At 39.0% G+C, this 17,290-nt stretch overlaps 1 protein-coding gene across 2 annotated transcripts in view; it reads right to left on the reverse strand.

The window, feature by feature from the left end:
• USO1 (USO1 vesicle transport factor) overlaps window positions 1-17,290 on the reverse strand; it is a 93,720-nt gene that overhangs the window by 64,063 nt on the left and 12,367 nt on the right. For both annotated transcript variants that reach the window (XM_059159049.1, XM_059159048.1), the window contains exons 2-3: window positions 3,058-3,144; window positions 1,794-1,858 (exon numbers count right to left, since the gene is read on the reverse strand). In XM_059159049.1, coding sequence (XP_059015032.1) covers window positions 1,794-1,858; window positions 3,058-3,144 — 152 coding nt within the window. The remainder of the gene's footprint in view (window positions 1-1,793; window positions 1,859-3,057; window positions 3,145-17,290) is intronic.

The raw sequence follows: 17,290 nt of genomic DNA on the forward strand, positions 1-17,290 counted from the left end.
AAAAAAGGTTTATACATCAGACTTACAGTGCATAGACTGGAGGGACAAAAAGATCAGAGGCAAAGAAGACAGTTTGGAGATAGTCGTGGTTTTAAGCTATGTTCAAAAACTCTTTGATACAGATCCCTTCAAGGGATGGAACCAAATTCTCCTCCTCTTAGGTATATGCTGTATTTATAAGCTTGCTTCTAACAAACAGGATGTGATAGGCTTGATGGTGTGTGACTTGTGAGACTAAGCCCTAAAAGGCCTTGTGGCTTTCTCCTTGTCTCTAGGAGAAGCCAGTTACCGCAACATAAGGATGCTCAAGCAGCCTTACAGAGAGAGCAACATGGTGAGGTAATGAAGCCTCCTGCCATTAGCAAAGTAATCGAGCCATCTTGGAATCAGATCTTTTCAACTGAGCCTTCAGATGACTGCAGTCCTGGCTAAAATCTTGACTGCAACTTGGAGAGAGACCCTGAGCCAGAACCACCTAGCTAAGTCACTGCTGAATTTCTGATCCACAGAAAGTGTGAGATAATAAATACTGATCATTGTGAGCCACTAAGTTCTGAGGTAACTTGTTATACAGCAAAAAGTAATAATAATAATAATAATAACAATAAAGATAACTAATATAGCAGCTCTGAAAATCATTTCAATGACTAATACTAAGCCAGAACTAAAAATAAACCAAGGAAATTGGGAGAACTTCATGAATTCCAGCAGGGTTTTGGTCTAGATAAGCATAATGGGTTAAGGAGAGGGCCAAGTTCAACAAGAATCCTATAGTTTCTTGCTGAAATGGAAAGGCACTATCAACTAGGTTAGACTTGGGTCAAAAGGCAGTTGAAGGAGATGATGGAGGAGGCAGCTGGGAGCGGGAAAACAAGATACAAATTAACTCTTGAACATTCTGAATTGGAGATATCAGCGAGAGATCTTGATATGGTAGAAGTGTTCACTATGCAGTTAAAGGTTATAATACATATTCACTTAGCGGTAAGATTTTTGAAAGCTATCGACGCACTGTTGTTCATTAAAACCAAAGGTGCAGGGCCTTTGGGTGGCACAGTCAGTGAAGTGCCTGACTCTTGGTTTTCACTCAGGTGGTGATCTCGGGATCCTGGGATCAAGCCCCACATCGGGCTCTCTGCTCAGCAGGAGTCTGTTTCTCCCTCTCTCTCTGCCTGCCTCTCTGCCTACTTATGATCTCTCTGTCAAATAAATAAAATCTTAAAAAAAAAAAAAGAATCACTCTCCTCCCTCTGCCCTTCCCTCCCCCATGAGCACTCACTCTCTCTGTAAAATAAATACATCTTAAAAAAAAAATAAGATGCAGATAAAATCTCTTAAAAGGGAAACTGAAAGAGAAAAAAATAGGCTGAGTGACCTTTTTTTTAGAACATGCTCAGCTCTAACACTTAGTCCAGTTTATTTCTCCAAAAAAGCAAGTCTGGAAACTGATATACAATAATATATATATTATACTATAGAATAGCATATTATATCTAAGTGAATATCAAAACATCCAACTGCCCAAGTCAAACCCCAAATCTTCACCTTTTAATGAGAAGTCACTTCATTTCATTTTTATATAATGGAAAGATTTCAAACCCTGAGATTATACCTCTCTTAATGCTTACTAGAACAGTGGTTTGCACCTTGTGTCCAATATTTATTGAAATAAGATTATTAAGTTTAATAATCTTAATTTTTAAAGTTAATCATTTCTAGAATAGTGACTCTAAAACAAATTAATTAAAATTGCAAAAAAAATTAGGGAGAAAAATCATTAAAAAGAAACTTACCGATCTGTTTGTAATACATGGATAAGATGTTCCATAGCTTGTATACCCACTTCCAAGCGGTATTTCTACATAAAAAAAAATGATATTAAAGTAACTAATGTCAAGGGAACCAAGGACAAAAATGAACTATTGGGATTTCATCAAGATCAAAAGCTTTTGCAGAGCAAAGGAAACCGTTAACAAAATCAAAAGACAACTGACAGAATGGGAGAAGATATTTGCAAACGACATATCAGATAAAGGACTAGTGTCCAAAATCTATAAAGAACTTAGCAAACTTAACACCCAAAGAACAAATAATCCAATCAAGAAATGGGCAGAGGACATGAACAGACATTTCTGCAAAGAAGACATCCAGATGGCCAACAGACACATGAAAAAGTGCTCCATATCACTTGGCATCAGGGAAATACAAATCAAAACCACAATGAGATATCACCTCACACCAGTCAGAATGGCTAAAATCAACAAGTCAGGAAATGACAGATGCTGGCGAGGATGCGGAGAAAGGGGAACCCTCCTACACTGTTGGTGGGAATGCAAGCTGGTGCAACCATTCTGGAAAACAGCATGGAGGTTCCTCAAAATGTTGAAAATAGAACTGCCCTATGACCCAGTAATTGCACTACTGGGTATTTACCCTAAAGATACAAACGTAGTGATCCAAAGGGGCATGTGCACCCGAATGTTTATAGCAGCAATGTCCACAACAGCCAAACTATGGAAAGAATCTAGATGTCCATCAACAGATGAATGGATAAAGAAGATGTGGTATATATACACAATGGAATACTATGCAGCCATCAAAAGAAATGAAATCTTGCCATTTGCGACAACATGGATGGAACTAGAGCATATCATGCTTAGCGAAATAAGTCAAGCAGAGAAAGACAACTATCATATGATCTCCCTGATATGAGGAAGTGGTGATGCAACATGGGGGCTTAAGTGGGTACGAGAAGACTCAATGAAACAAGATGGGATTGGGAGGGAGACAAACCATAAGTGACTCTTAATCTCACAAAACAAACTGAGGGTTGCTGGGGGGAGGGGGTTTGGGAGAAGGGGGTGGGGTTATGGACATTGGGGAGGGTATGTGCTTTGGTGAGTGCTGTGAAGTGTGTAAACCTGGCGATTCACAGACCTGTACCCCTGGGGATAAAAATATATGTTTATAAAAAATAAAAAATTTAAAAATAAATAAATAAATAAAGTAACTAATGTCCAACTTAGTAAACTTAGTAAGTGATACAGCATTACTGACCTTAGATAATGATTTGAGAGCACGCACAGCATTTCTTCGATCATCTAGTAAAGTAGATGAAGCCACTCTGTCACAAAGCTTTTGAATCTGTCATGGGAAAATGAAACAGCATTAACAGAATCCAAAAAACAAAACAGAAACATGAAGTTCTCCCCTAAACTTATACCATCTAATTTTGGGGGAAAAAAAATCAATAAATGGGATGTCATGGAAATGGTCTAAATAACTATTCAGGTGGTTTTATAAGCTTATTACTGAGAAACAAGATTTTTCACACTCTTGACAATGAGAAGTGGTGGAAGAAAAGTCAGTCACATAAATTGAGGAATTAAGAGAAATCATTAGTAGAATAAGAGTGTTCTAAACATGCTGTTTACAACTATTTGAGCCAAGAGGGGAGCAAGGTTATGGTAGAAGATGTGAAGTTATTTAAAAAGAAATTTTTAAAAAAGATTTTATTTATTTGACAGAAAGACAGCAAGAGGGAACACAAGCAAGGGGAGTGGGAGAGGGAGAAGCAGGCTTCTCGCTGAGCAGGGAACCCCATGTGGGGCTCGAACCTAGGACCCTGAGATCATGACCTGAACTGAAGGCAGACACTTAATGACTGAACCATCAGGCGCCCCTGAAAAAATCTTTTTTAAATACTTGTTTACATTAAAACTTCACCCTAATATTTCCACTAAGTATTTGAACAAGAAAAGCCAAACTGATATGTCAAAAATTTTAAGTGTCCCTCAAGATTTATAAAGATTAAATGTTTCTATTAGAAAAGCTTTTAACAAATTTGCAGGAATTAAAGTTCAAGCTGAATTTTAAAATAAACCTTTGGGCATTATTTATAATAGAAAAAAAACTAGAAACAACTGTTCCTCAAAAGAAGAAAAACTAAGTAAACTGTCATACATTCTTTGGTAGAACACTATGCAACTACTCAAAACAATTAACTGTACTGATATGAAAATACTATATAATAAAGAGTTGGGAAAAAAAGAAGAGCAAGTTATAAAACAACTAGATGTAAATTATGAACCCACTGAAGCAAAAGTACCAAACAGTATACGTAAAATTGCATTAGAAAAAATATGGAGGGGTGCCTAGGTGGCTCAGTTGATTAAGCCTCCTACTCTTCTTCTTTCTTTTTTTTAAAGATTTTATTTGTTTATTTGACAGAGAGAGAGATCACAAGTAGGCACAGAGGCAGGCAGAGAGAGGGGGAAGAAGGTTCCCTGCCAAGCAGAGAGCCCAATGCAGGGCTCCATCTCAGGACTCTGAGATCATGACCTAAGCCAAAGGCAGAGGCTTAACCCACTGAGCCACTCAGGCGCCCAAGCCTCCAACTCTTGATATCATCTCAGGTCATGATCTCAGGTCATGAGATGGACCCCTGCATCTGACTCCATGCTAACCGTGGAGCCCGTTTAAGATTCTCTCTCAGGATGCCTGGGTGGCTCAGTTGGTTAAGCATCTGTTTTCGGATCTGTTTTCTGTTCTTGGGATTGAGGACTGAGTCCTGAGTGGGGCTCCTTGCTCAGCACAGAGCATGCTTCTCTCTCTGCCTGCTGCTCTCCCTGCTTGTGCTCTCTCTCAAATAAATAAATAAAAATTTTAATAAATAAAATCTTTCTTTTTTAAAGATTTTATTTATTTATTTGAGAGAGAAAGAGCGCATGAACACAAACAGGGAGAGAGGCACATAGAGGGAGAGAAAGAAGCCTGATGCAGGGCTCCATCCCAGGACCCTAGGATCATGAACCAAGCCTAGGATCATGTACCGAGCCAAAGGCAGATGTTTAACCAACTGAGCCACCCAGGTACCTCTGAATAAATAAAATCTTAAAAAAAAAAAAAAAATTATCTCTCTCTGCCCTCCCCCCTCCACACCCTGGGGCCACCCCCTCAACTTGCTCAAAAAAATATAAATTAAAAAATAAAATTTGTAACAGACTTAAGAATTAACTGCATGTCTTAAGATTAAAAACAAAAAAGAGTGAAAAGATAAGCCACAGACTGGATGAATATATTTGTTTGTTTGTCTTTTAAAGATTTTATTTATTTATTTGAGAGAGAGGGAAAGCAAGAGAGCAAAAGCACGCAGGGGTTCTGGCGGGGGGGGGGGCAAAGGGAGAAGCAGATTCCCTGCCCAGCAGGGAGCCAGATGTGGGGACTCAATCCAAGGACTCTGGGATCATGGCCTCAGCCAAAGGAAGACGCTTAACTGACTGAGTGACACAGGAGCCCTGGATAAAATATTTGAAAACATCTGATAAAGAATAGTTTTTAAAATCATGATACTCAGATCCTTTAAAGCTCAACAGTTACTATTTTAAGTTATTATTCACTCTTTAAGGACAGTTTCTTACTAAGAGTCTAAAAATAATACTTTGGCCTATTACTCACACTTCTGCACCCTATGTATCTGAATTAGTGGTGTTTAAATACACATAGTGTGTGCCAAATTATGTTCTGCAGACTTCTAGTGTCCCAGAAGATATTAATAGATTTCTAATGATCATAGAAGCAGCAGGAAACACAAGGTCATATAAAATTAAATAGGTTTCTGCACTGCAGGATTTCTAAGTCTTTACTATGCTGATTTGCATTTCTTCATACAGCAGATATAGTATGATAACCAAGCCTAGCCTTGCTTTTTGATTTTATTCATCTAACTGCTCACATTTAGAAATTATTCCTACCTTAAACTGCATTTACTTTCATAATAATTACACTGACTTTCCTAAGTGTAAACAACACAACTTTCTCTTTATTAAACAACTGGTTGATTTTTTTTCTACCAAAAACTTTTTTTTTTTTTTTTTTTTTTACCATTAGAAAAACTGCATAATTATCCCTTGAAAACATGAAGCATGTTCCTCTCCATTTAAGGAGTATCTTAGGCCAAAAATAGTTTTCCTAAGTGTGACTGTAATTTCCTTTGCTTGGGTCTTATACAGCTTTCATTAGTTTTTTCTAGGTAGTTTATAACTGAGAGTATGGATAGGAAATCGTATATAGGCATTTTCTGTTTTTTCCTAGCCCCAAACCGCAAGCACTGGTTCTAGATGTGGGATTTTCGTCTCTCATGGAACAATGAGTCCCAGGACCACGCAGAGCTTGAACTTCAGCCACAGCCTCAGTCTCGTCTCTGTTCGTGTATACAACGATCTGTGTCAAAATAGGATTTTCCATGTCGAGAAACTCTTCAATATTTGTTGAATCTGGACACTTGAAATCTACTAGATGCTGATGGAGAAACTTAGCTTTAGAAATACTGGCCCAAGACGATGGTAATCCTGGAGTTTGGGGGTTTGCTTTTGCTTTTTTTTTTTTTTTTTTTTTTTTTTTTTAAAGATTTTATTTATCTATTTGACAGACAGAGATCACAAGTAGGCAGAGAGGCAGGCAGAGAGAGAGAGGGAAGCAGGCTCCCTGCTGAGCAGAGAGCCCGATGCGGGACTCGATCCCAGGACCCTGAGATCATGACCTGAGCCGAAGGCAGCGGCTTAACCCACTGAGCCACCCAGGCGCCCCTGCTTTTGCTTTTATTCTCAGTCCTTTCTGTGCTCTAAATATGCTAATATTTGAGCCTTGTTGATTTTTTTAAAAAGCCTTGAAATATACACAAAGATAATCTTAGTTAAGATAAACACAAGTTAAAATAGCAATGAGGTTATTTTTACTTATGACTCACTACGATTAAAATTAAACTATAGTACCAAATATAAATACTGTATGATTTCATTTCTATAAAATAAAAAAAAAAAGGCAAAGCTAATCTGTGCTATTAGAAGTCAAAATAGTGGTTACTCATGGAGATGGGCAGAGACTGACTAGGAGCACGAAGCTGACTTTGGGTCCTGGTAATGTTCTGGTTCTTGTTCTGGTCCTTGATCTGGTTGCTGGTTACATAGGTGTGTACAGGTTGTGAGGTTTACATACAAATTTGAAATGCATTTTTTCCTATACACTTTAAAAAATGATTTTTATTTCTTTTTTAAGATTTGATTTTGAAGCAATCTCTACATCCAGTGTGGAACTTGAACTCACAACCCTGAGAGGGAGAGTCACACGCTCTAGAGACTGAGTTAGCCAGGCGCCCCAATAAAATGATTTTTTAAACAGAACGACTGGGTCACCTGGGTGACTCAGTTGGTTGAGTGCCCAAGTCTTGATTTCCATTAAGGTTGTGATCTCAGGTTGTGAGGTCGAGCCCTGTGGAGCCTTGAGTCAGCCCTGCACTCATTGTGGAGTCTGCTTGAGATTTTCTCTCTTCCTCTGCCTGCCTCCCACTAGCACTCTCTCTCTCTCTAAATAAAAAAATAAAATCTTGGGTGCCTGGGTGGCTCAGTAGGTTGAGCCTCTGCCTTTGGCTCAGGTCATGATCTCAGGGTCCTGGGATGGAGCCCCACGTTGGACTCTCAGCCTGCCTCTCTGCCTATTTGTCATCTCTGTCTGTCAAATAAATAAATAAAATCTTTAAAAAAAAAAAGAGAGAGAGAGAACAAAAAAATCTTTTAAAAAATGTAGAATAATTATTCATGATAGGTAAAGATATAGATTAACTTGCTTATATTCTATCATAGGAGAAGTATCCTAAAAAAGTGGCAATACGACAAAAACTACTACAACTTAAGATGTTCATACTCTTTTTTTAGCCAGACATTCCTACTTCTAGGAATTTATCATTTAAAAACACCCCCACAATTACGCAATGTTTTATACTAGGATGTTCTTTGTAGCGGTACTTTTAATAGCTAAAAACGAAATCCAGCTTTCATCACATAATATAGTAAGAAGTCTGAGACCTGGCATCCTGATCTCTGACTTCAAGTCTCCAGAACTGTGAGCAATAAATTTCTGCTATTTATTGGGGGAAAAAAAAAAAGTGTGTGTGGGGAGAATACAAAAGTTCATCCACCAATCAGAGAACCAGTTAATTAACATATAGTACACACAGACTATGAGGTTGATCAAATGAATGAAGCAGATCATTTTTACTTGTATGAAAAAATGTCCAAGATAATTCAGTGAAAAAAAAAGAAAACTTTAAGCAGTATGTTTAGCATTAGTTCATTGTGGTTTAAAATGATACCATTAATAAACAATGTGGGGGTGCCTGGGTGATTCAGTGGTTAAAGCCTCTGCCTTGGGCTCAGGTCATGATCCCAGGGTCCTGGGATTGAGCCTCACATCGGGCTCTCTGCTCAGCAGGGAGCCTGCCTCCTCCTCTTCTCTCTCTCTGCCTGCCTCTCTGCTTACTTGTGATCAGTCAAATAAATAAAAAAATCTTAAGAAAAAAAAAAACCAATGTGAATATATATAGAAACAATTAAGACTGTAGCATATTGTCTTTTGGTAAATTGCAGAAAATGCTCATTTTTAAACATTATTTTTCATGTTTGAATTTTGAAAAACAGGTATTTATTACCTCTATAAACATAAAAGAACAAGAATGGAGTAAAATGAAATGGTTTATGTTTTACTGGAATTTCTAGGATATTTTCATGACTGACTAAACTCATCTTTTAAAGCTACTATTTTCACTCTAATCAAAATACTATGAAATCAACTCTTGATTGATAAAAATAAACTACCATAATAAAAAATACCAAGTGGTTCTCTATTGATTATGAGGTACAAATTTTTTAAACTAGAATGCACAGCAAACATGTATCTGTTGTAGCCAAAAGAAGACATGGTCTGGCCACAAGTTTGCACAGGAAGAGAGACACATAAAGTCTGATAAGGAGTTAAAGATATGTAAGTACGTGCTGAATAAAGTGAGACACAAAAGAAAATGTAGTCAACTCTACCTGACAGTGAAACTGGTACTGAATGGTAATGTCCCCCCAAAATGCAAATTTAGAAATCCTAACCCCTCATGTGATGGTATTAGGAGATGGGGCTTTGGAAGGTGATTAGGTAACAAGGGTAGAGCCCTCATGAATGGGATTAGTGCCCTTATAAAGAAGACCCCAGAAAGTTCCCTCTCTTCTTTTGCCAAGTGAGGACACAAGGAGAAGATGGCCAGGGATGAACCAGAACACAGGCCTTCAGCAGACACAATGCCTTGATATTGGGACATCCCAGAGTCCAGAACTGTGAGAAATAAATGTTTGTTGCTTCAGCCACCCAGACTGTACCATTTTTGTTATAGCAGCCCAAACAGACTGACAGATACTGCTTAAGAATGGCATATTAAAGGGACTCCCGGGTGGCTCAGTCGAGTAAGCATCTATCTTCGGCTCAGGTCATGATCCCAGGGTCCTGGGATGGAGTCCCACATCGGGCTCCTTGATCAGTGGGGAGTCTGCTTCTCCCTCTGCCTGATCTGCCAGCTGCTCCGCGTTTGTGCTCCTCTCCTCTGACAAATAAGTAAAATCTTAACAACAAAAAAGAATGGTATATTAAGGATACCATGCTTGAGTCAAGAATTAAAGGATAAGTAGTTCATCAGACAATATGGGGAAGGAATTTCAGGCACAGAAAATACTGCTTTAGGGGCGCCTGGGTGGCTCAGTGGGTTAAGCCGCTGCCTTCGGCTCAGGTCATGATCTCAGGGTCCTGGGATCGAGTCCCGCGTCGGGCTCTCTGCTCAGCGAGGAGCCTGCTTCCTTCTCTCTCTCTCTGCCTGCCTCTCAATGTACTTGTAATTTCTCTCTGTCAAATAAATAAATAAAATCTTAAAAAAAAAAAAAAAAAGAAAATACTGCTTTATAACTGCACTTATTTTAATGTAAAAAATAGCATTTCATATTTACAATAATAAAATTGGTTTAATTTTTAAATTTTATACATCTATGAACCAAAAAATTTATTTTCATATTACATACAAATATATATACTTGTTCTATTAAAATAATAAACCAAAGGAGGCATTCTAAAATATGAAAATTTCCCCTTTTACAATAATTTGCCATTTCTGGGAATGATGACTGATCTAAAATAACGTGGGGGAAAAAATATGTAAGACTAGATTGCTAGCTAAAAATATTTCTTCTCTAATGAGTTCAAAGTACCTGTTTCAATAAGCTCTGATTAATGAGCAAATCATAATTTTTAGGTAGTTGCAAAATGTAACTTAAAAATATTAAAAATGGGGTGCTTGAGTGGTTCAGTCGTTTAAGTATCTGCCTTTAGCTCAGGTCACGATCTCAGGGTCCTGGGATGGAGCCCTCCAGGGGGCTCTCTGCTCAGCGGGGAGCCTGCTTCTCCCTCTCCCTTTCTCCCCTTCTCATGCTGTCTCTCTTTAAATAAATAAATAAAATCTTTTAAAAATATATTAAAATTAATCACTATTTTGAAGTGTACTATTTCTACTTACAGAAGTAAAATCCACTCTTGAGTTTTGGTAAATACCTATCAAGACAATTTTTAAGAACATAAACATGCTTTTCATCTATTAAACCAGGATTTTAATGCCAAGTACATATTCTTCCAAACTGGGAATTTTATTTTATTTTTTGACATTTATTTATTTATTTATTTGGCAGAGAGAGAGAGAGAGAAAAAAAAAAAAGAGAACACAAGCAGGGGAAGTGGGAGAGGGAGAAGCAGGCTTCCTGCTGAGCAGGGAGCCCGATGTGGGCCTCAATCCCAGGACCCGGGATTATGACCTGAGCCAAAGTCTGCAGCTTAACGTCTGAGACACCCAGGCACACCAAACTGGGGATTTTAATCAGAACTTTCTCTGTTGCAACTTAAGATAAACTCAAAGCAGTCAATCATACCACAAGCCAATGAGAATCAAGGTGAATATAGGTACAGCTTATTTATCTAGAGCCGTAAGATTGAACTATCTCAGATACCTTCGGTCAGGCACGGAAATGGTCTTTTCATTTAGTTCTTTTTTTCTTTTAAGATTTCATTCATTCATTCATTCATTCATTCATTTGACAGACAGAGATCACAAGTAGGCAAAGAGACAGGCAGAGAGAGGGGGGGAAGCAGGCTCCCTGCTGAGCAGGGAGCCTGATGCGAGGCTCAATCCCAAAACCCTGAGATCATGACCAAAGGCAGAGGCTTAACCCACTGAGCCACCAGGTGCCCCTCATTTTAGTTATTTCTAATAGTAATCTAAAATTAATTACAGGCCTCCCTGTCTTTTTTTTTTTTTTTAAGACTTTATTTATTTGATAGAAAGAGAGAGAGAGAGATCACAATCAGGCAGAGAGGCAGGCGGGGGGGGGGGAGCAGTCTCCCTGCTGAGCAGAGAGCTCAATGCCTGAGCTGAAGGCAGAACCTTAACCCACTGAGCCACCCAGGAGCCCCGCTTCCTTGTCTTTTTAAACAAAGAACATAATTATAAGCTTTCTTAGCATTTAAACCTAAGTCCTCTTGAAAATCACATATGGGGATCTCTTAGATGTTAAATGAAGTAATGAATATAAAAGGTTATGCCTAGTACTCAGTACCTAATAATGATCAATAAATACTAACAAACTCTATTATTTCTAAGCTTCTTATGACTTTTTATAAGTTTTTAACAAATCATTCAAATTTTGCAGATTTTAATTTGCTACCGAGTGAGAATTTGATAGTTAAGCTAGATACTAATATAATTTTTCTTTAACAAACAACTCAGGCTTGAAATCAAGATTGAGTACATGGACCTTGTAACTTCTATTTTTGCTATAGGAAAGCCTACTACCTCCTGCTAATATTTCAGATGGCTGAAGTTTCTAATAAGTAATCTCTCTATAATGAAGTGCTACATTACTACTCTTTACAGACAACTGAAACCTAATGAAAGGAAAACATATTATATATGTCCCAAACCTTACAAAGATTTGCCATGTTTTAGGCTGAACACTGTCTATATGTTTTAGTTGACAGTTACCAACCAAAAATTTTGTAGTACAAGAATGCTGAACTTGGGGTGCCTGGGTGGCTCAGTGGGTTAGAGCATCTGCCTTTGGCTCAGGTCGTGATCCCAGGGTCCTGGGATCGAGCCCCACATCAGGCTCTCTGCTCAGCGGGGAGCCTGCTTCCTCCTCTCTCTCTCTCTGCCTTTCTGCCTACTTGTGATCTCTGTCAAATAAATAAATAAAATCTTTAAAATAAAAAAAGAATGCTTAACTTACATTCAGAAATTACAGATCTTAAAGACTGTTAGTGCTATTTATTCCTTACTTGAAAAACCAACTTAATGCAGTATAATTGTCCCTCACTTTCCATTTTCTCCTTTCAGTTGTTAGAACCCCCAGTGTTTAGCTGGGCACACATACCTAGACTACTTTTCTTTTTTTTTAAAGATTTTAAAAGATTTTATTTATTTATTTGACAGACAGCGATCACAAGTAGGCAGAGAGGCAAGCAGAGAGAGAGGAGGAAGCAGGCTCCCTGCTGAGCAGAGAGCTGGATACGGGGCTGGATCCCAGGACCCTGGGATCATGACCTGAGCTGAAGGCAGAGGCTTTAACCCACTGAGCCACCCCGGCACCCCCTAGACTATTTTTCAAGTCTTCCTTGCATCTAGGCATACACAGTGAGTAAACTCTGGCCGACGAGTTGTTAGTACCTTCCAGGTCATGTCCTTGTGTTTAAAAAGGACGCTATGTGGGGCACCTGGGTGGCTCAACTGGTTAAGGATCTGCCTTCAGCTCAGATCCTGATCCCAGCATCCTGGGATCAAGTCCTGCGTTGGGCTCCCTGCTTGCAAAGAGCAACCCCCCACCCCCGGATCGTACTCGTGCTCTCTCGTTCTATCTCAAATAAATAAATAATCTTTTTTTAAAGGAAGTTATTTGTTCTTCAGTCCTCTTTCTTTTTCCCTCAACCTGGAACTTGAACCTGGTGGTAATAAGGCAACTTTAAAAACGTGAACAAGGACAGCATCCCAGGGAATGGCAGAACAAGATGAAAAGCAGCAGGTGGATCCCAGGACCACAGTGAGGGGCAAAACTACCCTATCCTAGGGATTGCCTTCTAATTAGGACTTTAGCTGGAGAAAGATGTAAACTTTCATTTTGGTTAGACCCATTTTCAGGCCTCTGTTGTAGCAGCTGATGTAACATTTAAGCTAATAAACTCATTTTACAGAAGAAACTAAGACTCAGAAACAGAGCAATGCACCCCAAAATACATTGCCAGTTTGGTGGCACAGTCCAGATTCCTTCTACCCAAGCAGTAGATGTCTGACTCCGAAGCCCACACTCTAACAGCCTAGATACTGCCTCCTATGCAGAAAAATGTGAAGCTGAGTTACTACTGCAAACGACATGGACAGCAAGATTTTTTTTTTCTTTTTGTAAATAGGAGATTGAAATGCAGTTTTGATGAATAGGTTTTACTTAAACCACAGCCCACTAAGGACCCTGATAAGCATATGCTTAACTGCTCAGTCAGGGTAGTCCCTTGTTCTCAGGGAGTTGGGAGTTTTACTTTGGGAAAGCTACAATCAGAAGCTACCAAAAAAAAAAAAAAAAATCAGGGGGCACTTGGGTGGCTCAGTGGGTTAAAGCCTCTGCCTTCGGCCCAGGTCATGATCCCAGGGTCCTGGGATCGAGCCTCACATCAGGCTCTCTGCTCAGTGGGGAGCCTGCTTTCTCTTCTCTCTCTCTCTGCCTGCCTCTCTGCCTACTTGTGATTTCTGTCAAATTAAAAAAAAAAAAAATGAGGACTCTTGTAACTACTTCAGAAAAGCTACAAAAGTTAATATCCTCGTACTTTTAAAAAAAGATTTCACTTTAAACTAATCTCTACACCAAACATGAGTCTCAAACCCACGACCCTGAGATCAAGAGTCATAGCCTCCATCAACGGGGCCAGCCAGGCACCCCCATACAAACTCACTTTTTGAGAATTAACTAGGCCGCAGTAATAAGGACAAACTGGTGTGGAGAAGTAAGGACAAACTGGAGAGTAGAGAGAGAGAAAAGATGTCAGCTCATTATAAGAAACAAGGAATAAGGTTAAGAAAAAAGTGTTTGGGTGGTGGTAATGGACAAAGCGCTGAAGGGATAAATAAGGCAAAAGAATAATTGAAAGAGCTGAATTTAAGAAGCTGGGGCTTCTTAAGGAATAAAATGTCTGGGAGAGCCACTGCTTGGGATTCGACCACAGCTCTTCCTCAAATAAACCTAAAGTCAAATATTGTTTTTTAAAAGATATAATTAGAAAATCAAAAAAAGCAGTAGTGATTAAGCTAGCTGAAGTTTGATATCATGAATCAGCAATCACTTTTCTATATCTCAGCAAATACTCTGGGTCTTAGCAAGGTAAAGGTCAAAGGAGCAATATATCTGAAGAACTCAGTACCATCATCCTAAGTGGGTGATTTCATTCATTCATTCAACAAATATTAGAGTGCTGGGCGCCTTGACTTGGTCATTAAGCATCTGCCTTCGGCTCAGGTTATGATCCCAGAGTCCTGGGATCAAGCTCTGCATTGGGCTCCCTGCTCAGAGGGAGGTTTGCTTCACCATCTCCCACTCCCCCTGCTTGTGTTCCCTCTCTCGATGTCTTTCTCTGTCAAATAAACAAATAAAATCTTTAAAAAACAAAACAAAACAAAAATTAGAATGCTAACACCCTCACAGGAGCTATTATCAGGGCGAACAAAAAGGAGTGGTCTGTGACAAGTTCAGTTCAGAAACTGGGACTAAGCATTTAGAAACTTCTACAACAACTGGATAATTATTTATATCTATTTAATTAAAAAAGAACCCCACGGTTTAATGTTTTTATGCACATGAGTATCTGTATGTATACTGTCATTCCACTTGCCCAGCCATTCATTTTTATTGTATTTTACAGAAGTATTGATCTGTGATCAATTACATAAAACAAAACAAAACAAAACCAAAGACTAACAACTAAAGCAACTGGTCTTTCACCACAGACAGTTTGAGAACTATTAAAGTGCTTAACATTTTGAAAGACCCACAAAATTCTCGTCTGCAGGAGTAGCAGTGAGCCACGATAGAAGGTACTTATTCTAATGAAAAGGTAATTGCAAAGAGACTACAAAATAAATTTTAATAAGTAAAACAAAAAGATAAAGTGATGAGTGTGACCAAGGAAATAACCAGGGAAATGAGACAGTACTAGGTGGAGCCCGCTACTTCACATAGCCTAGCTGGTCGGATTCGGACGGCAAGTGTGGTCCCAAGTGTGGGTAATGGGCAACAAGGGCAAAGCGAACTGGAAAAGCAGGAAGCAGAGTGAATGATTATGGCATACCTTCACAAGGGAAAAGGCAATATTTTAGAGTTGCAGGATAAATTTATGCAGTGTTCCAAATGGGATCCTGAGGCGAGGGACTTTGTTACTAGCAATTCGCTATCTCAGAAACCATCCAAGGAAGCCACCTTACAGTTTAAAGAAAAAGTCACAAATGTACTGGGTATCTGAAGTCACAAACTCTTGTCTGAGTCCTTAACACTCTCACTGACATGATGGCAGGGGCGCCTGGGTGGCCAAGTCGGTTAAGTGTCTGCCTTTGGCTGAGAAAGGGATTCTGGGGGTTGGGCTCTCTGCTCAGCAGGGGGCCTGCTGCTCCCTCCATCTCTGCCTTCTACTTCCCCTCTGCCTGCTGCTCCCCTGCCTGTGTTCTCTCTCTCTTTTGCTCTAATAAATAAAATCTTAAAAAAAAAAAGAAATTTATAGATGTTTTTAAAACTCTAGGGGAAAGGCGTATGGGTGGCTCAGTTGGTTAAGTAGCTGCCTTTGGCTGAAGTCCATGATCTCAGGGTCCTGGGACAACCCCCATATGAGGGGTCCCTACTCAGTGGGAATCTGCTTCTCCCTCTCCCTCTGTGCTCCCCCTGCTTGTGCTCTCGTGCTTACATGCTCTCTCTCAAATAAATAAAATTTTAAAAAATATACTCAGTCGGGGAAAAAACCTGCTTACTAATTAGTGAACAGAAATATCCTACTGCCTACTACTAAAATGTTAAAGGCAGGGTCCTGGGATTGAGTCCCACATCGGGCTCTTTGCTCAGCAAGGAAGCCTGCCTCTCCACCTACTTGTGATTTCTCTCTGTCAAATAAATAAATAAAATCTTTAAAAATAAATAAATAAAATGTTAAAGGTCTATTTATTTATTTATTTATTTATTTATTTGTGCAAGGGAGGGCACAGGAAGATAGAATCTCAAGCAGACTCCCAGCTGAGTGCAGAGCCTGATGCAGGGCTCTATCTCACGACCCTGATAACATAACCTGAGCCAAAACCAAGAGTCAGATGATTAATCAACTGTGCCAACCAGGTACCCCTATTAAAATTTTTCAAAAAACATGTATAACCTCGTTTTATGCAATTTATTTTTTTATTATTATTATGTGTATTTCTTTAAAGACATGTCTTTCAATACATGTCCTTGATTCATTAACACTGAACTCAACAGCCAGCAGCACAATTACTCATGCCTGAAGGAAGCTTATCTAGAACACACACTGTTTCTGTGAAAACACCACAGCCTTGTTGTTCTTAGGAACAATAGAGAACACTTCCACATTAAACTGGGGGGTCATTTTTAACAGCGAAATCACAAACAAAAAGCACAAAAATTCAAAAAACATAAAACACGACACTAAATAAGACTGTGAAAAGGACACTGGCTTATTATGAGAGTTTAAACAAGAAGGCAGAGTATCTTTTTCTTTGACCTCAATTGGGGACATACACATCAGGTAACTCAACTTTGTCACTACCCTACACAACTCCACAAATGACCTAAAAGTGCTACATGTACTGATTTTGGAGTTACAAATAAATTTTAGCACAGAGATGAATTTGTAAATATGGAATCCATGAATAACAACGACTGATTGAACCTAAAATATAATCCACAGGATGGAAGAACAGACGAGGTGAACACTAAAGCTACGTAGTACCGAAAAATGAAAAGAAATTTAAAATATTCAATTTTAACTAATAAGTAATAATGTATTTGTTTGGTATACTATTTGAAAAATCTATCCTGGTCTATGACACAGTTTGAAATAATTTTTAAGCCAACAGTTCAAAATTGAAAGTTTTCATATCAAAATCCAGATTTTGGGGGCGCCTGGGTGGCTTAGTCGTTAAGCATGTGCCTTCAGCTCAGGTCATGATCCCAGGGTCCTGGGACTGAGCCCCGCACTGGGCTCCCAGCTCAGTGGGAAGCCTGCTTCTCCCTCTCCCACTACACCTGCTTGTGTTCCCTCTCTCTGTGTCGCTCTGTCAAATAAATAAATAAAATCTTAAAAAAAAAATCCAGATTTCCACCACTTCCTGATGAAAATTAGC

The sequence above is a fragment of the Mustela lutreola genome, chromosome 1 (genome assembly GCF_030435805.1).
Source record: "Mustela lutreola isolate mMusLut2 chromosome 1, mMusLut2.pri, whole genome shotgun sequence".
Classification (NCBI taxonomy): Eukaryota; Metazoa; Chordata; class Mammalia; order Carnivora; family Mustelidae; genus Mustela; species Mustela lutreola.